The sequence below is a fragment of the Ictalurus furcatus genome, chromosome 19, assembly GCF_023375685.1.
Source record: "Ictalurus furcatus strain D&B chromosome 19, Billie_1.0, whole genome shotgun sequence".
In the NCBI taxonomy this organism is placed as follows: domain Eukaryota; kingdom Metazoa; phylum Chordata; class Actinopteri; order Siluriformes; family Ictaluridae; genus Ictalurus; species Ictalurus furcatus.
The window spans coordinates 19,650,285-19,676,073 of NC_071273.1; the positions used below are offsets into that span (position 1 = coordinate 19,650,285).

General features: G+C 41.6%; 2 protein-coding genes across 4 annotated transcripts in view; both read left to right on the forward strand.

The window, feature by feature from the left end:
* Window positions 1-5,893: 5,893 nt before the first annotated feature.
* On the forward strand, window positions 5,894-14,081 carry LOC128623326 (protein-methionine sulfoxide oxidase mical3b-like). Of its 3 annotated transcripts, XM_053650307.1 has the most exons (5): window positions 5,894-6,269; window positions 9,341-9,633; window positions 9,791-9,998; window positions 12,088-12,204; window positions 13,714-14,081. In XM_053650307.1, the coding sequence occupies exons 2-5, from the start codon at window positions 9,367-9,369 to the stop codon at window positions 13,863-13,865; spliced, it is 744 nt and encodes a 247-aa protein (XP_053506282.1). In that variant the 5' UTR covers window positions 5,894-6,269; window positions 9,341-9,366; the 3' UTR covers window positions 13,866-14,081. The 3 variants fall into 3 exon arrangements, with proteins under 3 accessions (XP_053506282.1, XP_053506281.1, XP_053506284.1); XM_053650306.1 differs by lacking the exon at window positions 5,894-6,269 and having other exon boundaries at window positions 9,044-9,633; XM_053650309.1 differs by lacking the exons at window positions 5,894-6,269; window positions 13,714-14,081 and having other exon boundaries at window positions 9,044-9,633; window positions 12,088-13,122.
* Window positions 14,082-15,275: 1,194 nt separating this feature from the next.
* Window positions 15,276-25,789, forward strand: part of mical3b (microtubule associated monooxygenase, calponin and LIM domain containing 3b) — a 30,349-nt gene continuing 19,835 nt past the window's right edge. Inside the window, exons 1-12 of the mRNA XM_053650026.1 lie at window positions 15,276-15,292; window positions 15,671-15,855; window positions 17,439-17,539; window positions 17,640-17,897; window positions 18,566-18,681; window positions 18,773-18,899; window positions 19,438-19,522; window positions 21,088-21,235; window positions 21,334-21,530; window positions 21,908-22,014; window positions 22,131-22,202; window positions 22,325-22,504. Of these exons, the coding sequence (XP_053506001.1) occupies window positions 15,276-15,292; window positions 15,671-15,855; window positions 17,439-17,539; window positions 17,640-17,897; window positions 18,566-18,681; window positions 18,773-18,899; window positions 19,438-19,522; window positions 21,088-21,235; window positions 21,334-21,530; window positions 21,908-22,014; window positions 22,131-22,202; window positions 22,325-22,504 (1,593 nt within the window). The remainder of the gene's footprint in view (window positions 15,293-15,670; window positions 15,856-17,438; window positions 17,540-17,639; window positions 17,898-18,565; window positions 18,682-18,772; window positions 18,900-19,437; window positions 19,523-21,087; window positions 21,236-21,333; window positions 21,531-21,907; window positions 22,015-22,130; window positions 22,203-22,324; window positions 22,505-25,789) is intronic.

Sequence of the window (25,789 nt, forward strand, 5' to 3'; positions counted from 1 at the left end):
GAGAAATTACTATGCAGTGAATACATCATAACTTCAGAATCCTTTCACGGTTCAACTGAATTCATCATAAAACAGACATAATGAAGGCACTAAGGCGGATATAAAGTATCCTGTAGTCAAGCTCATTTAGGGTGAAATGAGTCGTCATGGTCAAATGCATGTTTGCAATAGACGTGAAATGGATGTCAATGGGTCGTCATCGTCAGTGTCACTGGGAGGATCTAGTGCCCAGTCAGGTTTAGGATACAAGTCAGGTTGGTCATCATAGGGATTGTAATCAGTCTTTGTCAACATCAACGTTTGGTCATTAGTGATTTCAACGAGCGTGAGAGACTGCTCAGAACGAGAAAAACAATACAAGGCAAAATGAGCAAGACAAGAAGAATTATTGCACCTATTGGTAGACAGACTGTTAATATGCACGAGCCCCATCCCCCGAGTACTGAGTTCAGCCACTCAAACCCCGTCTCGCTAGTCTGTGGAGGGTTGCGTATTGCAGACTGCATGTGTTCAATGATAGAATAACCATTATGTGTCTGCGTGACGAGGTGCAGTTACTACTGCATAGCCCACTCGATTTTTACCTGTCTCTGGGTCACGTGATGCTGACCCAAACACAAAAGGATCAAATCTTAGTTTTCCAATGGAACATCCTTCAGGTTGACTCTAGGGGAGCAGAGTTCGTTAGTTAGTGCAACACAGTCATGTGGTTCCCCGTCTCCCTCTGATCGAAAAAGAGTAGCAGAGTTAAGGACAGTACATCGTTTTGTAGTGACATTCGGCATATCTAATAGAACTGTGTTATAGTGCAAGCACTGATGGGTGGACAGGTGTGAGGTTCAAGCATGAGTAATGACACTTCATGTGGAACCAGAAGGGTCAATTCTGAGTAACCTACAAGGTCTCTGGATGACACCACAGCTTTCTCAGCTGCTGCTACTGCACATACACACAGGGGAAACATGCAGTGACTGGATCCAACTTACCTGAGAATGAGCTGTCCAACCTGTCGCATATGCCATCTCTCTGAGTGGTGCTTCTAGACTGTAATAGCTTAGAATGAAAGTTCTGCAATATGAACACATACCTCAGAGAGAGAGAACTTGTTTCTTTGTCAGAAGCTTGGGAATCTTCTGGATGGCAGATACTCTGTCAGCTGAGAGTTTCTTTCCCTTTGCAGAAATATCATGCCCTAGAAATCTCACTTCTTGTAGAACATACTGTAATTTGGAGAGACTGGCTTTGTGGCCTTCTTTGGTAAGATGCTGCAACAATTCAATGGTGTCAGTTTCACACTGTGCCCTGGAGAAAGCATTAGAGGTGCTAAGCTGTCCTTTAGCATTTGATTGTGTATCGTTAGTGACTCACAATACCCCTAACCCAAGCGAGTGAAGGTGTCAGGACGTCCGTCAAATATGAATGCAAACCAAAACTGATTGTCTTTATCAAGAGATATACTGGCATTAGCTGCTACAACTGAAAACCATTCGATATTTAACCATTCGATAAATGTTATCCATTTCACGTGAATTCACGTGAAACCTTGACCCTGTCTGTGCCAAGTTTCACCATGAGTAGTCGTCATAGTTCATGAGTGGTGGGTCTGAATTCTCTACAGAATATCTGAAGTTCATCCCCAAACTTTCGTCCTCCTACTTCGAGGAGCGCCGGCAGATGCATCATGCTGATCCTGATGTCTTCCAGTGTCCAGGGTCTGTGAACTAGCATAGGGCCTCCTTCTCCAGCCACTTCTAGCATTGGGGCATTTACCATGGCGTGCACTGTCCCTTCTCTGTCTGATTTTGTTGGTCTGAAACCCTCAGGCAGCAATGTTGTTGGTCCCTGCACTTGGGATCTCGTGTGTAACGCCACCGGTGAAGCTAGGACGGCTGGAGCATATTTCAGTGGGGGTTTGTGGCTCAGTTCTGACATGTTCGGATAGAGTGGCGTAGGCTGGGCCACTTCATTGTGAGGGGGTGCCTCTGAAAGTGCAGGTTCCTCACTCCTTACTGGCTGTAGGCGTCGCGGTGGGGCAGAGTCCAGGTCGGGATCGGCTTTCTGCAATTTAGCATACTGAGAAACAAGCGAGGGCCCTGCCTGACAGAAATGCTTTGAGGACCAGAGCCCTGCCTCTACTGAAGTGACTGATGAGCTGGAGGATGTTGTTGACTCGCCGTTGAGAGGGGGTTGCCATCATCAACCGTGAGTCCAACCGGATGCCAATAAACAGGCTTCACTGACTGGGCATCAGAGAGCTCTTTCCATAATTCACTGTAAGCCCTAGCTTGGTAACATGGGAGACCAGCAATGCTGATTCTCTGAGGGCATATACCTTGACTGGGAACAGATCAACCAGGTACGTCATCCAGGTACGGGAAAATTTGAATCCCCCTGGCCTGTAATGGAGACCGTACCGCTGCTACACACATGGTGAAGACACTTGGCACCAGTGAAATCTCGAACGGAAGCACACAAAACTGGTAAGCCCTTCCCTCGAAGGCGAAACGGAGAAATTGCCTGTGCTGGGGCACGATTGGAGCATGAAAATATGCGTCTTTCAGGTCGATGATTGTAAACCAATCGTTCTGCCTGATGCCTTGCAGCACGCACACTGTACATAGCATGTGGATCTTGAAAACCTTGAGGTGTGTGTTCAGAGGTCTTAAATCCAGTATGGGGCAAAATCTGCCAACTTTCTTTGCTCGATGGCACCGTTCTTCAGGAGAACCCAGACCTCCTGGCGTAGGGCCAGAGCCTTGTTTGGGCCCTTGACTAAGGTGAATTTGACTCCCTGGAACCTCGGCGGTCGACGTCTGAATTGAATGTTGTAGCCCTGTGACAGGGTTGATACTACCCAGGGGTCTGACGTAAGCGCTTCCCAGCACCTGAGCTACAGGATGGTGAGCGGTATAGTCATTGTCTACTGGTTCGCCCCTTATAATTTCTGGAGGGGCGACGGCCTGAAGTCTGGCCTCACTATGCCAAGCGAGGGGGCTGGGTGGGGGTTGGCTGATGAAACCTTTCTGGGCGTTGTGCTCTCGGCTGTGTAATCCGCTGTGGTATGTACTGAGCTGTATTTGTTGCCCTAGAGGGTCTCTGTCTAGCGGGGTGTTCATGACGTAGACTAGCAAACAGTTGTCTGGCCTGTGTAATCTGTAGGCTGCGCTCCAGGGCTTGCTGTGCATCCCGGCCAAACAGTTCCCCAGGAATAACAGGGAGAGCGTGGAGGGCTCTCCTGCAGGGTTCCACAAACTAAATCACAGGGACAAAAAACAATCACCTGTTTTGATCACCCCCTTCAGGATGCGTTGTGTAGCCTCTTGTACTACAACGAGTCAATTATGAGAATTAAACAATAGCAATATTGCGAAATGATCCCTCTAGGATAACTATGCACTGTGATGCAATATGGTGCAGTTAAGAGCGAACACGCTCACACTGTAGCCAATAATTAAATAAATTCACAAACTAAATCACGGGGACGAAAGCAATCACCCGTTACAATCAACCCCAATCAGGGGCGTTGTGTAGCCTGTCCTACCGACAATGGAGTTAAATAATCACAAAAAAGGCTAACTGCAGTCTTTGGAGGACGAAAGTTGGTAGCTCCAACCCTACTTCGGGTTACAAGTCTACCAGCAGTGCCTGCACTCCTGAAACCTGCTTACCAACATGAGAAGATAACAAGAGGTCATTTCCGGGGTGAACGTGCCTTTAGTACCGGGGCAAAAGGTACACGTCACCCAGGTCACAGGTGACTTTGTTGATATAAACACTTGACCTGTGTGTACACATGATGGACATCCAGGTGCTAAAAGCACCGCCTCTGGTGGTCAGTAGAAATTAAATAGAACATGAATATTCCACACGTTTTAATTCGATTTGTGTTTACTTCGAGTATGACTTTAGCCGGATTAACGTAATCAATAATCGCTGTTTACATGCTAGTTTCTTAATCAGAGTATTGTCTTAATTGGGTTAATATCAGATTATTCTTGTCCATGTAAACATACTGATTACCTTCATTTTTGCATAGACAACATGCTCACTAATTTGTGTATTCCTAGTGGTGTAGATGCTGCCTCACAACTACAGGGTCCGAGTTCGATCGTGAGCTCGGGATTGGCTATCTGTGCAGCATTTCTGTGCATGCCCTTGTGGTGTCCTGCAAAGAAGGATGACCAATTGATTGGTTTTTCCAAATTAATCGGCACAGATAACCGATTGCTGGAACTGGCGGCGCGTACAGTACGTGTGTACTTTGCTGATGATGAAACTTGCGTCACGTGTACTATACGCTGTTCTTAGCATATGTGTAAAAAGTTTAACATATTTTCTACTTTAGACACACCTGCCTTAAGATTTGTTACCACACTCTTCCGACTAGCCAAATCTGAAGAGCCAACCTTAGGTTTTTTTGCAGGCTGTTGGCTTCTGGTGGCTAACTCTTCATCCTCAAGATCACTGTCCTGGTGTCCCTTGCAGTTCTTGAGTGGAGTGTTAGACTTACCTGCCTTTATTACCCCTCTCTTCCCACTAGCACTGGCTTGCTGATATGAGAGGCCAAATCTGAAAAGTCAACCTTAAGTTTTTTTGCAACCTGTTTGCTGCTGCTGCTGGCTCCTACCTCATCCTCATAGTCACTCTCCCAGTGTCGATTGTGGATAAGATTTGTTGTACCAGTGTTCCTGCTGGTGCTACCATGCTGAATTGAGAAGGTGCTAGAGGAACGTAATTCTCTATCCCTGTTGCTGGGTTTATCAGGGATAGAGTTCGCATCACCAGCTCCTATCATATCAGAGTCAACCTCCTCTTCAGAATCCTCATTCTGAGACGGCGATGATCTTCCAGAAGCTCCACGGCTGCTGGAAGACGACAATGAGCTTCCAGGACAGCCACACAAATAGCATGCGAAAGGGTCATCCTCACCATACACTGTGTTGCAAATGAGGCATTTTATATGAAGGAAATAAATTGTGGCATATTATGAACTTTAAGTAGAGATTATTTGACACAATTATTTGATGCATTTAGGATTTAGTTTGAAGGCCTACGTCAAACATTATAGCAATAAAAGATATACAACATACTTGGGCAGTGCCAGTATCCATTTCCCTCAAGCTGTTCTTCCTCATCCACCGAAACTGCTGGCTGGTCCTTCACCGAACCAACAGACCAGCCTCAAAAAAGGCACTTCTCGCTGTCCACTGCATTGGAGCTGAGGCTTGCTACATGAAAGAAATAATAAAGTTAGACAGTTGAAGATGAAGCACAATAACAACCCAAAGCACAAATCCAAGTTATCAAAGGAATGGCTTCAGAAGAAGATAACATTTTTTTTGGAATGGCCCAGTCAGAGCCCAGATCTATCCCAGATCCATCCCCTCACAATTTGATCTATCGGGAGCATTTATGCAAGGAAGAACAGAATAAAATTGCCAAATCAAGATGTGCTAAGTTGGTAGACTCTTACACAGAAAAAGCTGAGTGCTGTATCACAAGCAAAAGGTGCTTTAACTAAATATTAGTTAAGGGGTGTGCACACTGGCAAGTTTTTTTCTTTTTCTTCTTAAAAATATTTAAGTTTTTTTTTTTTTTTTAGTTAAATTCTGTTGGTTACAAACTATCGGATCAACATCAGATCAATAAAGGTGATCTGATATGATAACTAGCATTTCGTGAGTGTGTCGTTTCGTGTCAGGAAAAAACGTGTCTTTATATCGCAGATCAAGGCCCGTTGCAGTACAGTACAGGTGAGGTGGTTGGAAGTGGTGTTCCTGAAGTGTTTATGTACTGCCTCTAGTTTCTTAATCAGAGTATTGTCTTAATCTGGTCAATATCGGATTATTATTGTCCATGTAAACGTACTGAGTGTGTGTGTGTGTGTGTGTGTGTGTGTGTGTGTGGTGTGTGTGTCTGTGTGACGCTGGAGTCAGCAGGTGCCGGTTGTGTAGGAGTCAGTAAGTGCCTGGTAGATCCTTCTCTGACCTTGCCAGGGAGAGAGAAAGAGGACAGAGCCGCTGTGTGTGTGTGTGTGTGTGTGTGTGAGGCAGTGACGGAGCAGTCCCAGTTTCTGCACTGCAGCTCTCTCTCGGATGGTCTTGAAGGAAATGGAGCTGCAATAGCGGTGAAATAAATCTGGCAACGTGCCAGAGGGAGTGAGACAGAAAGTAAGACAGAAGTGAAGGAGTGAGACAGAAAGTAAGACGGAGGGAAGGAGAATGAGATCGGATGTCAGCAGCATGTGTGTGCTGCAGTGACCCGGCACTGTGAGTATTCTTTATAATCTGATAGAATCATCTCTGTTTTGCTGTGATCATAGAGTATATGTGTGTCATGTATGTACAGTGTGTGTGTATGGGACGTGTGTGTGTGTGTGTGTGCATGAGTGGTCCTGTGTGGTGTTTTTGCTCACGTTGAGAGCTGATGAGTTTTAAACGAGGTTCTTCGTGGATCTGTGTTATATCAGGAGACAGCAGTGCTCTAAATATGTCATGGCTGAATATGTAACAGACACAACCTGCTTCTGCAGAAGACTTCAGATGAGGTAATGATGTGGTTTTGGGTCTGTGAGCATCCATACATGCTGTATTAACATGAGCTCTGTGTGTGTGTGTGTGTGTGTGTGTGTACACTCATCATTTGAGTAGTGTCTAGTCCCTGGAGATCTCAGCAAGATGAGATATTGATCCATTCTGCAGCACTGCTTTAAATCCAGCACGCTGTCAGTCACATACACTTGACTAAGACGAGGCAGGTGGATAATCAGTGGAGTGACAGATTAACTGAGAATTCAGATTATTAATCATTCATGAAGCTCACTGACTTTGCTGTGATGTGCATGTTTCTGCACACTGCAGTATTTTTAGGTTTAGACACTCAGGACAGACTGTAGCTTTAACCTCTGGTCAGGTCCATTCAGGTAATCCCAGCTCAAAGCTCTGTGTGTGTGTGTGTGTGTGTGTGTGTGTGTGTGAGTGTGAGTGTGTGAGTGAGAGAGAGAGAGGCAGTGTGTCTCTGTGTGTATTTGTGTATGTCTTTCAATGTCTCTGTGTAGTGTATGTCTGTCCCTGTTTCTGTGTATGTGTGTATGTATCTGTGTATGTGTGTGTGTCTGTATCTGTGTCTGTATCTGTGTGTGTGTCTGTGTCTGTATCTGTGCGTGTCTGTATCTGTGTATGTGTCTGTGTGTGTGTCTGTGTCTGTGTGTGTATGTATCTGTGTGTGTGTGTCTGTCTGTATCCGTGTGTGTGTCTGTGTCTGTATCTGTGCGTGTCTGTATCTGTGTGTGTATGTATCTGTGTATGTGTCTGTGTCTGTATCTGTGTGTGTGTCTGTGTCTGTATCTGTGTGTGTGTGTCTGTGTCTGTATCTGTGTGTGTATGTATCTGTGTCTGTGTATGTGTTTCTGTATCTGTGTGTCTGTATCTGTATCTGTGCGTGTCTGTGTCTGTATGTATCTGTGTCTGTGTCTGTATCTGTGTGTGTGTGTGTGTCTGTATCTGTATCTGTGCGTGTCTGTGTCTGTATCTGTGTGTGTATGTATCTGTGTGTGTGTCTGTGTCTGTATCTGTGTGTGTATGTATCTGTGTGTGTGTCTGTGTCTGTATCTGTGTGTGTGTGTGTGTCTGTATCTGTATCTGTGTGTGTCTGTGTCTATATCTGTGTCTGTAACTGTGAGTACGTATATGTGTGTGACTGTGTCTACGTGTATCTGTGTCTGTGTCTGTGGGTGTCTATGCATGTCTGTGTGTGTCTGTGTATGTCTATATTTGTCAGTTTCTGTCTGTGTTTGTGTCTGTGCATGTTTATGCATGTCTGTGTGTGTCCGTGTCTGTGCATGTCTGTGTGTGTGTGTGTCTGTGTATGTCTATATTTGTCTGTTTCTATCTGTGTTTGTCTACCAATGTCTCTGTGTACTGTATGTCTGTCCCTGTTTCTGTGTCTGTATCTGTGTATATCTGTGTGTGTGTGTGTGTCTGTGCATGTCTGTGTGTACTGTATGTCTGTGTTATTCCTTACCTACAAATTCCATATTCATACATTTACGAATGGTTAAAGATTAAACTTAATTTTATCAAATTTTATACCCATCTCATTTCGAGAGTGACAGGGCAGGTTTATGATTAGTGTTTTATGCTGACTAGCATACGTACGTGTAAAGATGAACCATTTCAGGAGAAGAAACTGCTGATCCTCAGAAGAGTAAATACAATGTTCAGATGAAGTAAAACCGTTTCCTGACCAATCATTTGCTTTGAATAGGCCGGTTAGTGTGTATTTGAGATATTGCACTAATAAGAATTTCCTCCTGACGGACTGACAGACTGATGGACAGACCAAAAATCTTAGAAGACAGAAAAGGGGACTTGAGTTCCTGAGTTTGAACTTACACTTCTGTATGACAACCATGAAGGAAGAAAAACTTTCAGGCATTTGACCTTGCTGTAACCTGTTTGGATCAATTCCAAAATTGAATCAGTTCATCTGCTGGTTACAATCAGAATTCCAAATAAATCCAACAAGCATCCAAACATTCGTTCTTGAGATTTCACGCTAATGAGGATATTGGACGGGGAGCACGGGGGTTTAGTGGTTAGCCTCGCACCTCCAGGGTTAGGGGTTGGATTCCCACCACCGCCCTGCGTGCACAGAGTTTGCATGTTCTCCCTGTGCTTCGGGGGTTTCCTCCGGGTACTCCGGTTTCCTCCCCCAGTCCAAAGACATGCGTTGTAGGCTGATTGGCGTCTCTAAATTGTCCGAAGTGCCTGAATGGATGTGTGAGTGTGTGTCCGATTGTACCCTGCAATGAGTTGGCACCCCATCCAGGGTGTCCCCCTCCTTGTCCCCAGAGTCCCCTGGGATAGGCTCCACGTTCCCTGCGACCCTGTGCAGCCTCTGCTATAACATAAATGATAAACAGGAACTCGGTTGTATTGTGGACATTAAATGTAACTATAAACTGATAAAAATTATGATGTGTTCTTTAATAAATTCAAATTTGTAATAGGTGGGAAATGCTGTGGTATATACTTTAGGATGTGCTGTTATAGGAAAGTAATCAACTTCAGAGTTGTGACATTAACTCACCATTACGTCGCTGATTATTTTCCTATTGCAGAATACCCTCATGTGTGTTATTCCTTACCTGTGCTTTCAGCTACTGTAACCTTGCCTACACATTGGTTGTGAAATTATAGCAAGATGTACTTCACCCCTAATTTTATCACAGAGTAACAAACTCGCCCTTACATTAATGAATCTGTCTCCAGTACAGCCGTCTATAGGCCTCTCTCACTACCTCCACACTTCCCCTCTGTCTTTTTTCTCTCTCCCTCAGGTGTGTTGGGATCACGTTGGGATGAGATGGGTGATGGGCAGGTGGTGGGGGAGGGGTGCGGCCCCTACACCTTCTTTGACAGATTTGTGCAGGCGTCGACATGCAGGGAGACCCTGCGGGCGTTTCAGGAGCTCTGCTCTGAGCTCCACCTGCAGCCAGGAGACAATCCACTCTTCTACAAGACCCTGAGGTCCAGACTGCACTACTGGAGAGCCAAAGCTCTGTGGGCCAAGCTGGACAAACGAGCCAGCCAGAAAGAGTACCAGAGAGGCCATGCTTGTTCTAACACTACAGTAAACAACCACGCACACACTAAACTGGACAAAATGTTTAAATAAAAGTTGTACTCGTTAAATTCACATAAGCAAAGATAACATTAATGTGTAGAGTCAGTGTGCTTTATGTGTGTGTGTGTGTGGATTAGAGATGTGTGTTTTCTGTGATTGTTAGTGTCTGATAATAGGCGCAGGACCGTGTGGGCTTCGCACGGCTATCGAGTTGAGTTTTCTGGGCGCGAGGGTGGTGCTGGTGGAAAAGAGGGACACTTTCTCCCGGAACAACGTCCTCCATCTGTGGCCTTGTACCATCCAGGATCTGCGTGGCCTCGGAGCCAAGAAGCTCTATGGAAAGTTCTGTGCAGGGGCCATCGATCATATTAGTGAGTGAAGCCTATGAACACTATCTGTTGTTTCATTATTACTGACTGTGTGTTTTTATCTGTGTGTGTCTGTGTGTGGGTGTGTTTGAGATTATTACTGTATGTTTCACTGTGAGCTGATGTGATACAATCGCATAAAGCACAGATTCCCTACACAAGTAAAAATGCAAACTCTTAAAGTAAAGCCACAATCATTTCACTCATGTTAAAGTACAAACTCGTGCATTTACTCAAAGTACGAAGGTAAAAGTGCATAACAAAGTCACAGACGAAATCAAAAATAGAAAAGTCTGCACCTTAAATTCAGTTTGGTCTCTAACAGCAAATTAGCAGCCTTTTGATGAGGAACGTGAGTAAACTTTAACTTCCACTACATTGCTAATCATTCACACAATAACCAGCTAGATACAGCTGACAATATATAAAAGTCACCATAATAAATTATATCTTATAAAAATATTTCGCATATAGATAGATTTATCCACGTCTATCTATCTATCTATCTATCTATCTATCTATCTTCCTGTTTACTTCCTGGTTCTGTTCTATATTAGCATGTGGTTTTCAAACTTGCATTGTGAAGTCTTGCCAATGTTTCCTGTTCACTAGATTGCCATATCTGTGTCTCGGCTGTTTCACTATCTCGTTTCACTACTTTCTGAACGCCCCAGTGTTTTGATGATTAGTACCGTTACTGTGTTTGACGATTTCTTGGTTAATGTCATAAATTTTAGATTGTGTTTTAATAAACTCTTTGCATGGATCATTACTGGTCTATTGAGTCTGTTACATCAATTGTGAAAGGTCCTAGTCTGTTTCTATTAGCAGATGCTTTTGCTCATTTCAAGCATTTATATAGATCTTGAAAGACGCATAAGCTTGAATTTTTTTTTAAATAAATGTCTAGAAATAGCCCTAATAATCTATCTCATTATAAGAAATGTCAGATAATCCTGCCTAATATTCAAGATTTATATGTTTGCAGTGTAATACCTAGCTGTCTCAGTACAAACTAGATATATAAATAAAAAAATGATCTGAGAACAGATGGATTTTTGTAGCAGTAGATGTTACAGGTCACTGTGCTTTTTTTTTAGACATTATTTTTGAATATCAGGCGCTCAAGCCAACCTCAATAGATCGTTCACACTGCAAAAAACAAACAAACAAACAAACGATATTTCGATAATTATATCTTATCGCGACCGGAAGATAAATTGAATAAAGAAAAAGTTATTTAAAATTTCTCATTATGAAATGATTATATAACAATTATAAGGCCATTAAGTCTGTTTTTTTTTAGATATATTTACATTATACATTTCAAGCTTAAAATTCTTATTCTATTAGCAGATAATTTTGTTTCTTTCTAGAAATAAATGCTTAAATGTAGCAAAATGATCGACCAATAGAAGAAGACAATTTTAAGCTTGAAATGAGGAATAAACTATCTAGAAAAAGGCTTAATAATCTTAGATTTATTTACAAACAATCGAATACACCCTGGAGGTAACGCCAGTCCATCACAGGACACTTTTTGAAGTTGGATGCGAAAAGGAAATCTCCTTCTGTCTTCCGAAAACATGTAAATTATAGAGTAATCAATCCGGTCTAAGTCTAAAGGCCATTGTTAATTGGTAGAACAAGCATCACATTGCACACAACATTCTCTTTCGCCATTTCTTTACAATGTTTTTTGGAAAACTGCGATTGAGTAAGTAGAAAGTGAATGGTCTGCACTTATATAGCGCTTTTTTAACCTTAGTGGTTCTACAAAGCGCTTTACACTGGTTCTCATTCACACACACACTCACACACCAATGGTAGCAGAGCTTGCCATCGGGAGCAACTTGGGGTTTAGTGTCTTGCGCAAGGACACTTCGGCATGTGGAGTCACGTGGGCCAGGAATCGAACCACCAATCCTACGATTAGTGGACAACCCGCTCTACCACCTGAGCCGCCCAAGCTGTGATCTTTCTTTCAAAATGTTGAGTAAAGTCTCAAAAGAACAAAAAACTGAAGTATACACTGTACTTTCGCCTTTGTTCCTCTGCATAAGATTGAATACAGTCGTATTTGTGTGTAAAGGTATTCGTCAGCTGCAGCTCATACTGCTGAAGGTGGCTCTGCTCCTGGGTGTGGAGGTTCATGTGAATGTGGAGTTCAGGAGTCTGAGGGAGCCTCCGGAGAACCAAGAGCACCAAAGTAAGATCACAGCTAATAAATGTTTTGTTCTCGTTTCCATTTTAGAGTTGAGCTGTACTGTTCATGGAGAGTAAATATTTAAATCATCTTGACCTCTGATTCCATTCCCACGGCTTACAGAGTGGCTTTTTTTTTTTTTTTTTAAATGTAGCTGGCAACCGGCTTCAGAACGTTTGGATTTGATTGACTATTCACACTTCTGTGTGTACACACTTCCATTCATCAGTGAATGAGCAAGATATAGTCACATATAATTTTAAAAAATGTTCACTGTATCATGTCGTGAAGCAGTGGCTCGTAAATGTGGCTTTGTTGTTTGCACTTTTAGCCTCTTCCTGTGAAATTAGGCTATTACCTGGCCACAGTTAGTGATGATAAGTATCAGACTCCCTAATAAAATCTAGAAGCCTGACCTGTGAGATTGCATTACATTGGCAATTCCACCTACATACAGTTTGTCACAGCAACAGTGTGCAACATGGTTTCCTCAACTCGGTTACTTAACCATATTTAATGCAACGAAGCTGTTGTGAAGCTTAATTCCACAGTTATTCACTGAGATTTTACATTTACATCACCCAGTGTCTTCTCCGTCCTTCCGCTTTCATGGCACACTCTTAGCTTGGGCTGTCTTCTCACTCTCAGATGTCCTGCCCAAAGACCAACTGATGTCTGTCTCTACAGTATCTACAAAGTTACTTGTAAATAACCAGTATGAGACTGAAAAAGGATTTGTACAGAAAACATACCACACTGAAAAGCAAAAGCTTCATTGCACTGTTCTTATGTTGATTGATCTCTTCTTATGTTCTTTGATCTCTTTTTTTTAAAATGCTGACTTTATGTTGGAACGGAATATAATTCATGTCCTATCACTGCATTTCACTTTCATCAGTGTGGTGAAGTCGTGCTACGCTGAAAAGCAATAACATATCACAACTACCACTGAAACTGAGCTATGCAGCAATGCAATGAAGAGTGTTTTCTGCATGTCAGTGCGGAAAAGTAATGCTGTATATGTATTGTACATTATATCCTTTTCTAGTTGAAGCTACATTTCCTCAATTCACCAGAAAGGGAAGCAAAGGCTACAACTACTGCGTAATTATTACATACACGGGACCAGATTGACGTCGCTGACTCACTGTGTGACTCTCGTCATTGTGGCTTTTATTAGATAGTTCCTAATCCTCATTTAGCACAAACACATTTGGAAAAAGTGACCTTAATCATTCACTTAAGTCTGTGATAGCATGGAATAGCATGATGTGGCAACTATTTGATCCTACATTCTTAAAAAAGAGTGAATAGTTCTAGGTCTGGCCTTCTAAACAGAGCACTGTTGTAGGATTCTACTTAAAAAACCTTAAGAATTCCCCCAGAGGGACAAACCAGTGGATCATCAGGAACTCAACAATGCTATATAGAACCATAGAGCTGGAAAAGAGGTTGTAAAGATAATAAACTTTAGCCCTAATTGATAGGCTGTTGGACCTGTGTTCTGTGCAGGTATTGGCTGGAGTGCTGAGGTCCATCCCCCTGCACATCCAGTGAGTGAACTGCAGTTCAATGTGGTTGTTGGAGCAGACGGCAGGAGGAACACCTTACCAGGTAATAACTTGCATTTACCTAGCCATATGGCCGTTATTCATATAGGCTGACAAACTAACAACATGTGGCCATTGTCTAAAATTGTACAGTTCATAATTGTATACTTAAAGCTCATAATCGTGTACCTACAGTCCATAATCATCCATAATTACATATTACATATACTCGTAGTCATTAATCATCTAGAATCATATACTTACAGTTCATAATGTCCAAGATAATCCATCTACAGTCAATAATTGCATAACTACAGTCCATAATCATCCATAAACATATTACATATACTTATAGTCATTAATCATCCAGAATTGTATACCAGCAGTCCATAATCATGTATCATGGGTTCAAGCCCCAGCACCTCCAAGCCTTCAAGGCCCTTAACCCCTTAACTCTCTGCTCCAGGAGTGCTGATGGCTGGATCTGTGCTCTGACCCCAACTTACTAACAAAAGATAGAAGAAACGATATAGTGTGTATATAGTATATTTCCATAGCTGTGTAGCTCTTGTCAATAATAGTCCATATTCACATATACAGTTATGTGCATCCCAGTGCTTAGGGTCAGTATCCTGTTGAAAGGTCCACTTTTGGTTCAACTTTCGTATAGATGGCCTGACATTATCTTCAAGCACTCTTTGATATGATGCAGAATTCATAGTTGAATCAATGAATGCAAGCTGGCCAGGCCCTGAGGCAGCAAAGCAACCCCAAACCATAACATTTCCACCACCGTGCTTCACAGTTGGTATGAGGTGCTTCTCCTGAAAAGCTGTCTTTGGTCTGCGCCAAACATGTCTGCTGTTACTGTGGCCAAACAACTCCATCTTTGATTCGTCTGTCCAGGGCACATTATTCCAAAAGGCCTGGTCTTTGCCTATATGCTCATTGGCAAACTGTAGTCTTGCTCTAATGTTCTTTTTAGACCGCAAAGGCTTTTTTCCTGGCATGCCTCCAATGCAGGTCTGGGACGGCCAGTCCTGGACAACTTGGCAGGTTTCAAAGAGGATTAATTGTATACCTATCCATAATAACATGTCTACAGTCCCTAATTGAATACCTATAGTCCATAAACATATACATACAGTCAATATTCATCTATAATTGTATATTTACAGACAGTAGACATCAACATACAGCCATATACCTACAGTCTGTAATCATCCATAATCATAGACATAATCATTCTATACACAGTCAATAACTGTATACCTACACTGCACCATCATCCATAATTAATCATCATAATTAATAATTGTCTATAATAGTATGCTCCAAACCCTGTAATTGACCATAATCTTATACCTACAGTCCATGAACATTTTTAGTCATATATTTTCAGTCTGTAATGGTATACATTTGTATACCTACAGTCCATAATCATATACCTTGTAAGTAAATGAGGTTCTTCAGGCAATAACGTGCCTTTTTGTTCAAGAGGACAATCTGCATATATACTAAAATATGACCAAGAACATAAGGCAGGATCACTTGAATATTTCTGTCTTTCGAAAGATGTCACATTGCATACAGACAGAAATGGTTTTAATCATATTTGTGGTCACGTTGGATGTGTACAAAGGCTTATATCCACTTTGGTGTCTACCAGACATCATACGCTTTTAAGTTTGTTTAGTCTGAAGCCTTGACAAATCTGTGACTGTATGACGAAACATATTTCTCACACATTCAGCTGCATTTCACAACCCAAGGTTGAAATCACAGTTCCTCAATTCGGACTTGTTTTTTTATTATTCTGCACTTCTCTTAAGCATAGTATACTGCTCCCTTTTCCTTTTTATGCTTTTCTATTTGGTGCCATTTGGTATTTAGTGCTGCCTCTTGTTTATTTGATGAAGGGAAATCTCAGTCGCTGTTTGTCCATTAGGATTTCGTAGGAAAGAGTTCCGGGGAAAGCTGGCCATCGCCATTACTGCAAATTTCATCAACCGTAACACCACAGCAGAGGCCAAGGTGGAGGAGATCAGCGGCGTGGCCTTTATTTTCAACCAGAGGTTCTTCCAGGAGCTGCGTAGTGCCACCGGTATTGAAAAATACAATATTTACCATAACATTAAACAAAGTAGTATTCTTTGCTAACATTTATTGGTGTTATAATATTCAAAATGTTGTGAAAGTGCAGCACTGAAATGTCTTGTTATTATTTAAAAGATTATAAGATTTACATTCGATATTATACTGATGTTATTACATTCAATTTTATACTGATATTACTTACATATAATAGCGAGTGCAAGTGGAATTAAAGAGTAGATAAGGTTAAATCTAGGACCTTAAAGCTTGCTTTAGTTTGTCCTTCTGGGGGAACCCTTAAAATTATTTGGAGTACCATACTACAGTCCAACAAAGGGTTTCCAGGTTGGTTACAAAGAGAACCCCATTAGGAATCCAAGAACATTTTGTTAGCTAAAAGAGTAGAGTTGTAACATGCTTAGAAAAAAAGTGCCATGTAGAACCCTTAAGTGTTTTTTGGTTTATATTTTTGGGGGAACCATTAAAGGATCTATCTATCACCCAATGAGAAAGGGTTTCCCTATCAGAGATGATCACAATTTGAACAATTTTAGGAAGTTTAGAACACCTAACCATACAAAAACCCTCAAGAAACCCTTATGTCTGAGAATTCTGCCATCTAGTACCTTTTTGGACAAACCCTGAAATGTTCTATGAAGAACCTTATAATGAAGGGATTCCTTACTAGAGCAAGTCGCAAACTAAACACTTTCAAAGAACCATTTTGTTTAAAAGTGTAAATTTTCAACAAGTACACATATTTAACATAAAAAGTTATGTAGCTGCACAGAAATCTTATGTGTTATTGGTTTGTCGCTCCGGGGGAACCCATAAAGGTGCTATGTAGAACCCTACGACAGAGCTATAAGAGCAAGTTACAAAGTAAATCTTTTCAAGAATCCTTAACCATGCTAAGAACTTGTGCTGAAACTTTTTTGTCTAAAAGTATAATCTTTCAAATGTAGGCTCTAAGAAAAAAGACGCCACATGGGACGCTTAACCATTCTTTGGTTTGTCCATCTGGGGGAACCCATACAATTTCTTTCAGTTCGTTCAGGATTTCGCGGAGGTTTTTTTGTGATTTTTTTTTGCGGGAAAATACTCGAATTGGTGAAATTGAAATTGCGATTGTATGAGATCATCACTTTCACAGTGATGTTTGTTGGTAAACGAGACCTTTTAGCTGTACTCATGTTCGACGCACGTGAATTGAAGTGGGCTTTAGCTGAACGTGCGTTGTGATGACGTCACATGACGCGTCTTGGCCCAAATCTGTGAAAAATCTACAGTAATTCTGAAAACTTGCAAGATCCTCTGAATGTTGTGGAGATTGCTTGATTTTGCGTTCATTACTGTGATCGCAAAATCCTGGAGGGACTGTTATGTAGCACCCTAGAACAGAGCAAGTTACAAGGTAAGCACTTTCAGGAAGCCAAGAACCAGAGATATGAGGAACCCTTTTGTCTGAGAGTTTTATTTTTAACATATATGTAGGCTATTTTAAAAAATCAGGACTATTTCGAAGCATTTTTATCCATTTGTTTTGTCTGTGCTTTATAATGGGTGGTTATCAGTAATATGTCTCTCTCACAGGTATTGACCTGGAGAACATCGTCTACTATAAGGATGACACTCATTACTTTGTCATGACGGCTAAGAAGCAGAGTCTGCTGGAGAAAGGAGTCATACTGCATGTGAGTTCTCATCTAATGTGTGTGTGTGTGTGTGTGTGTGTGTGAGAGAGTGGGAGTGCATTCATGAATGTTTACACCTGTGCTATTTATTTTCCTTCAGGATTATGCAGACACAGAGGTTTTGCTCTCCAGGGACAACGTAGACCAGAATGCATTGCTGGCGTATGCACGGGAGGCAGCGGATTTCTCCACCAATCACCAGCTGCCGACTCTTGACTTTGCCATGAACCACTACGGGCAGCCGGATGTGGCTATGTTCGACTTCACGTGCATGTACGCGACGGAAAACGCGGCCCTCGTACGGCAGCGCAGGGGACATCGGCTGCTGGTGGCGTTGGTGGGAGACAGTCTGCTGGAGGTGAGATAAACAAACACTCCACTCTCTCTGCTCAGTTATGGTCATGTCTCCAACACTAGAACTATGACATATTTACATTTGCAACCCAAGGTAAGGGCAGCTGCAAACAACTGCTCTTTATTTATAGGTTATAGGTTACAATAACATACTCAATCATAACTCCTGTGGATTGTAATGGCTGCTTGTGATGGTTTTTCCAACGGAAAGCAGTTTATGAAGGTGCATTTTATGAACTAATGCCAAAATACGAAACATGTTGAAATATGTTCAATACGTTTATTTATTTATTTATTTATTTATTTATTTATTGGGTGGCTGTGGATCAGGTGGTAGAGCGGGTCGTCCACTAATCGTAGGGTTGGCGGTTCGATTCCCGGCCCACGTGACTCCACATGCTGAAGTGTCCTTGGGCAAGACACTAAACCCCAAGTTGCTCTCGATGGCAAGTTAGCGCCTTGCATGGCAGCTCTGCTACCGTTGGTGTGGGAGTGTGTGTGTGTGTGTGTGAATGGGTGAATGAGACACAGTGTAAAGCGCTTTAAAGAACCACAAATCTTAAAAACAAAAAGCGCTATATAAGTGCAGACCAATGTTTAACAAGTTTGATTGCTCGTCGTCTACGTTTTCTAAATATATACTCTATGTATATACTGCTTATTTCTGCGTAGCCGTTCTGGCCGATGGGGACAGGCATTGCGCGTGGTTTCCTGGCTGCTATGGACACGGCGTGGATGGTTCGGAGTTGGGGAATGAGGCTTGAACCTTTAGACGTGTTGGCTGAGAGGTTCGAGTTTTTAATCTGCCTGAATGCTTTATCAGGTGCATTGTATATCTATGCTGGTAATGAATGATGACTTTCCTGTTCGCTCTGTTAGGGAGAGTGTGTATCGGCTGCTTCCTCAGACCACACCAGAGAACGTCAGTAAGAACTACAGTCAGTACAGCCTGGACCCTGGCACACGCTACCCAAACCTCAACACACAGGCTATTAATGCATCTCAGGTGGGTTTTATATACACACACACACACATATTACAGTACCAATATAGTTCATCAATATAGTTCTATATCTGCCTGCTTCAGACCGTCTCTTTTTCCTTCCTCTCTATTACTTATCACATTTCATGTTTTCCCATTTCATTATATAATTAATGAGCTTTAAAAATAGCAAGAAAACAACAGTCTAATATATCAGGGTTTGTTTTTTTTATGAGGAAAGGGACAAAAAAACGTATTCAATTCAAACATTATAGATTTTTTTCTTTTGTATCACATGACACGTCACTTTTTTTTTCTCCATGATGTCTGGGGATAAAGTGGAGAGGAAGATGAGACGTGTATATGAGAGGATGTCATAAGCTGTTGTTTTACCTCCACTCACACATGCATGGGGAAAAATCAGAAGACATTTTGAAAGTCACTGCTCATGATTCATACTGATGATTCATGTACAACATGACCAGGGACAACAGGTTGTCTTTGATGTTGTTCATATGATGATAATGATGATGATGATGATGATGAAGATGGCATTATGTAGGTCTGCCACCTCATAGACACAGATGAAGGGCCACTATTGGGAGTCGTCATAGGACCTTCTCCATCATCGAGACTTCCACACCAAGGTGAGCAATGACCTTGTATACATACACAAATGACCTGCGTATACACACACACACACACACACACACACATGCTTTTTTTAATTAAGTACATGTGTGTGTATATACAGTATAATGTCATTGAAATTCCATTTCGTTTTAGTTCATTTTAATGTGGATTTTTGTTTGTTTTTTTGTTTGTTTGTTTTAATTTAGATTAGTTTTAAATTTTAGTTCTATTCTGATTTTAGTTCTTGTGTACGTATGTTTTGTGTCTTAAATACATGCTATATCAGAGCCAGAATGAGCCTCATTCTCTTTCTACCTCTGGAAGCACACAAGCATTTTGTGGAAAAATGGAAACTAACTAAGACATGAATTCCACAGACACACACACACACACACACACACACACACTCCCGTTCAGGAAAACACACAGATTCAAGTATTAAATGTTTATCAGGACATCCAGTAACCACTGTATGGTTTATGGGGACTTACTTTTCCTCACTTTTCCTCATTTGTGCTACATTCAGAAGCAATATTCTAGTTTTTATTTTGTTCCTGTTTTTTTATTTATTTAATTATATACCACATTGTTGTAAATTCTCAAATATGATTGGTCAGAAGGTGTTGATTAATATTCTATAACTGCAGCTCTGACAGTATTTCCGGCTACAGGTTTATATTAATGCGCTTGGTTTAATACGTTATCGTTTCTATAGTAACAGCAGAATTATTCAGAAGGACTCAGGATTCAGACTGACGCACAACATGATTGGATTAATGTAATTGTCGATAAAGTTGCTAAGTTTTCCATGAGGAGATGTTTATTTAACATTTTATGGAAGGAGTCTCCAGTGTCGGTGCTTTGTAACAGTCAGTAAGTTTTCCATCACAAGAAAGTTTGGTTTCTCTGTAACATTTTTTTTTTATCTTATTACCTTCAAGGCAGAGCAAAAAGAGAAGCTTGTGAGAGCTTGTGTTCCACACTAAATATAAGATAAAAATAACAAAATAGAAATAATAAAATGTAATAAAATAAACCATTCTGTACCATTCTTTATTAAATCCATCCATCCATCCATCCAGTATCCATAGAGCTTATCCTACAGTTGGGTGCGAGGGAGCCTGGAGCATATACCAGGGAACAAAGTGAGGGACATTCTGGACGGGACGCCAACCCATCGCAGGGCGCAATCACACACACACTACGGACAATTTATTGATGACAATCAGCCTACGATGCATGTCTTTGGACTGGGGGAGGAAGCCGGAAGACCCGGAGGAAACTCACGAAGCACGAGGGGGTGGGGGTTCGAATCCTGCCTCCGCCCAGTGTGCAACGAGCCACTAAGCCACTGTGCCCCTCCTTTATTAAATAAAAACTGTAATTGTTATCAAATTGCTGTGTTGTAAGCCAGGACATGTTGTTATAGGAGTAACTCGGACTCACATCTGGATGCATCACACCACCCCATCGTAGATTATTTTCCTTTAACAGCACACTGGTATTTCAGTTTACGAAGATGTTTTTCTACTTTTATTATTAGCTTTAGTTAACTATAATTACCCCGATGTGCACACAGACTCCACAGCTCGTTCGAGTAAGCTGCTGAGTTGGTGCCAAGAGCAGACGCAGAGCTACAGGAGTGTGTGCGTGACGGACCTCACCACATCCTGGAAGAGCGGCCTGGCACTCTGCGCTCTTCTACACAGATACAGACCTGACCTCATGTGAGTTGGTCCTTATACATGTCTTTGTCTATAAACCTTTCCATGGATTTTGAACTTCCAGATTCAGATGTTTTCGGGTTCTGTATTTGCTGTTGTAGTGATTTCGACTCTCTGGATGAGAGCGAGGCTGAACTGAACAACCAGTTGGCCCTGGACGTAGCTGAGAGGGAGTTGGGGATCTCGCCCATCATGACAGGCCAGGAGATGAGTGAGCTGGACGAGAGCGACTCGCTCTGCATGGTCATGTACCTCAGCCAGCTTCACGATCTCCTCAAAGACACAGCGCCACCCAGTGGTGAGGAGAATCAACACGACATCACCAGTCAGAAGGATAAAACATGCTGTATGCTTCGGTTATATGTATTTCTGTCTCTCAGTCGTCACTCAAAATTGAAAGGAACGGTGATCCTATGAAGTCAACTCCATAAATATTGGCATGCAAAAATGAATACATAACATGCATTGAGTCATGTCTTCAGCTTAAACATACAGTATTAAACAGCTCTGTGCCTCTTCCTGTTGTAGAGGTAAATGATTTTGTTAGAGAAAAGCGAAAATGTTTGAATCTTGAATCATGAATCTTTAGCCTAATGTTTATTTTGATATTCTCTTGAAGCGTGCTAATAATTCTGTGATTGTGTGTGGCTTTAACTGTCTATTCTGTTCTTTCAGAGAGTCTGAGTGCTGAGGAGAGAGCAGCTTTGATGTCTAGTACCAAGTCTCCACTGTCTTTACTCAACAAGCTTGGACAGAGTTTGTCCCGTAAACGTAACCCCAAGGTAGTTTACACACACACACACACACACACACACACACACACACACACACACAAACACACATGCAGGCACGTACCAAGTAATGAACAAAGACCTGTGTAACACACATGTATCTGTAGGATAAGAAAGAGAAGGCTGCTGATGGAGTTGGAAAGAGAAGAAGGACAAGTCAAGCTGGACAGTCGGATGACGTGAGTTATTTTTTATTGCACTGTTTATTGTTTATTATTATTATTATTATTATTATGTTGTTGTTGTTGTTGTTGTTGTTGTTGTTGTTTTGGTGGTGAATTAAAACATTTAATCACAACAGGAAGAGGTTTCACCAGATCGGCATGAGGACCACGTCCCAGCAGTGAGCCCTGGATCAGAATCGAGCATGGCAACAGTTGCCGGTGGCAACCAAAGCCGAGTCAAATCAATGGCATCCCGGCTGTTGGCCAAGTTTGAAGAAAATGCCTCCCCACCTTCAGTCACTGCGATACGGAGACAGGTGTGTGTGTGTGTGTGTGTGTGTGTGTGTGTGTTTGGGCTATGTGGCTAAGGCATGTTTTGGGTGTTTGTGTGCATGGCCCAATGTGTGATTACCTCACTATCTTGTTGTTTGTGTCCACGTGGATTGCTGTAATGGGTGTGTTTGAATATTGAGCAAACATGCCTCTGATGAGTCCTGCAGTATGTGGACCATTTCTTGTTGAGTCCTGAAGCACCACAGTTGAAGTAAATGCTATGCGTGTGTGTTTATTTATTTTAAAAAAAAATATTCCAGTTGGGGTTAAACGGTAAAGCAGATCTAGCCATAGACGACCATAAGAAAGTGAGCAGAACACAGACAGAAACACAGACATGAGACTTAAGAACTGATTTTTGGGATCTTGCTATTACTTGGTATTGGATTGAAAAGAGGGGGGGTGCAGTGGCTTAGTGTTTAGCATGTTTGTCCCGCACTTCTGGGGTCGGGGTTCGAATCCCACCTAGTCATGCAGTTTGCATGAGGAGAGATCTGCTTTCTCACGAAACTAACTGCAAGAGCTGGCTATCATGTGACTTTGTCGCATTGTTGTATGTCAACAGGAAAAAAGGAACTATAAGCTATTAGATATAACTGTGGAGGATATTTTGATTAGAGAGATGTTGGGATTGTCTGTTCTGCAAAGAGAACTGGAGGTACAGTGAAAAAACCACAGCGATACTGTGCACCGGCAGTTATCATGTTGTATTTGTCTTTACTTTTGCTGTTCCTAACAACGATTTGCGAATGACATGCCAAAAGAATTCTTATAGAAACAAGATTACTGTGCTGACATTTTGACCTTACCATTCCACACAAATGATAAACGATGATAAACTGGATTCAGGCATCTGCTGCGCATGATAGCAGGTGAATTTGATTTCCTCTCTGTCTCTCAATGGCTGGTTCTCATCGCTGTTCTCACTGAAAATATCATAGCATCCTCGGGAGTGTGTAGCAGATGGTCACTGAGCTGAGGGGATGTAGTCGCTGAGCCCCAATAACGTTGACCGAACAATTTTAGTTAACGTTATTTATTTTCATTTGCTTGCAATTGGAATAAATGCATTAATAATTCATAAGTCATCATTAATTCCTCTGGGGAAATACTGGGTGTGATACAAGATAGGGACGCCACTCACACACACACACACACACACCCACCAACACTCACTCACATGTTCACACCCACTGTAGATCTGTAGCTCTTATTCTTGTATTCTTGTCTGTTTGGTCTCTTGGGGTCAGTGTGGCTCCATGCCCAATCTGGAGCAAATCACACCTGCTGCTTCTCTACCTGAACCTCCAGCTGAGCCTGTGGCTCCAGCTTCTGTTCCTGCATGGAGACAGGTACACACCGAACCAAACTCTTAGACCAGGGTTCTCCAATTCTGGTCCTGGAAGAAATGAGTCTGGCTAAGTGTTCTAGAGTCCGCCTCTCCAGCACCAGAATAGTGGAACATCCTGTGTCTAGATCATAATTAGTGAAAGTCAGTGTTGTGATTCTTAGAAATGAGAAATGTGGTTATTATAAATTATTACTATAGTGCGGGGATGTTGCCTGACAAAAGACTTTAATGGGGCACATGCCTCCAAACCAACAGATTGTTTTTGGAACAAATCATTTATGTTTTTAAGTCATTTAGACCTAATCCTTTTTTTTTTTTTTTTTACTGTGACATCACTTAATTTTCACTCACAGAATGATGCAACATCGCCCTGGTAGCCTTGAGCTTAATCTTGAACCTGCTAACACTGATAGTTACCTAGCTAATGTTAGGCAAGTTAAAGCATTTTCCTGTTTTGTTTTGTTTTGTTTTAAACAAGTTTCATACAAAACTACTCTATGCTAGGTACACGTCCATCTGATTCCGCTAGCTAATGAATGTTAGCCCAATGGATCTTATGCTTTGATCTAACTAAATAGTGAGCAGGCTAGGACTGATTTACCCAGCTAGATTATTTACTCAGCTACCCAAGCTACTAAAACCAACTATTTATCAACAGTCAAGAAAAAAACTTGCCATAAATTGGCCATAAATCAAATTGTGTGTTTCTCTTCACGCTAGAAAAAATGAATATCCTAGCAAGTGGAAATACCTGGAATGTAGTCAAATTTATGTAGTATTTCCCATTAAATATAAGATTATTAATCTTATTTCAAGCCATTTGTGCTCATTTCAAGCTTGAAATAGTCTTGGTCTATTGATCTATTGATTTATTTCTAGAAAGAAGCAAAATGATCTGCTTAGAATAAGAAAACTACAAACTTGAAATGAGTAATAATGTCTAGAAATAGGTTTAATGATCTTATATTTGGTTTATCGCAAACTTTTCAAGCTATTTTCACTTGCTAAGATGACTTTCTTTTGCAGTGCATGAACTCTTCGTGTTGTTTGTGTGTGAAGCTTTGCCTTTTCTTATGTTGATTCAGTGTTATTGCACCACTGACTGGCCAGGAATGGGTGCACTGTTTATTATTATGATAAGAAGGCAGGGACTAGGACAGCTAACGTGGCTATCAAACAGCATTTTGTTTGTTACTCAAAAACGAAATCGGTATGTATTTTTAGTGAAATTATTTTCCCGTTTGTTTACTCCAGTAAAACGTTTGCCTCAGTATACTGGTTCAGGCCACACCCCTGCTATAGGGTCTTTCTAGGATGGCGTTTCCTTTCTTGATCGTGTATGTCGATGTGCTCTATGTAGAAAAAGCGCACGCAGCAGCAGGAGCTGATGAGTTTTCGCTATAAGGAGATGATCAGAGCGCACTCTGGCAGGAGCGAGCAGGTGAAGACATCAGTGCTGTAGTGTAGTTTATTATTATTTCTAGACTAGTGGCCTCTCGCATCCTATTCCCATCCCATACAAAAGAAAATAACTGCCGTGTGAGTTGGTTTTAAAGTAGGAACCTAGAATGTGTTTGTGTGGTGTAATACCTTGGTTTATGATCAGTTTAAGTGTTAATCAGTTAGAAGTGGCAGAACAATGTGCTCCTGTGTGTGACGATCTCTATTACTGACCTGGTTTTTTTTCCAGCCAGTGTGAAAGAGCTGTGTGTGTATGGTTATACATTTGTGGAGGGGGGCCTGGAGTGTTTTATATTCCTATAAATACCGCACTGTGTATTTATTAGTAACCCCAGGTCAGTGGACATGTGATCCCTGTGTTTAACTGAAATCCTTCACAAAACAAATTTTTGTTACTAGTAAACTGTAGAACCACAAAGTAATTAATCAGTGTGTTCAAGAATACACCAGTGTTTTC

Excerpts from the sequence above, each read along its gene's own strand:
- LOC128623326 (XM_053650307.1), top strand. The coding sequence starts at position 9,367 with ATGGGTGATGGGCAGGTGGTGGGGGAGGGGTGCGGCCCCTACACCTTC. Across the intron at positions 9,999-12,087 it reads AGGGGCCATCGATCATATTA|GTATTCGTCAGCTGCAGCTC; the intron begins GTGAGTGAAGCC and ends TTGTGTGTAAAG. Across the intron at positions 12,205-13,713 it reads GGAGAACCAAGAGCACCAAA|GTATTGGCTGGAGTGCTGAG; the intron begins GTAAGATCACAG and ends TGTTCTGTGCAG.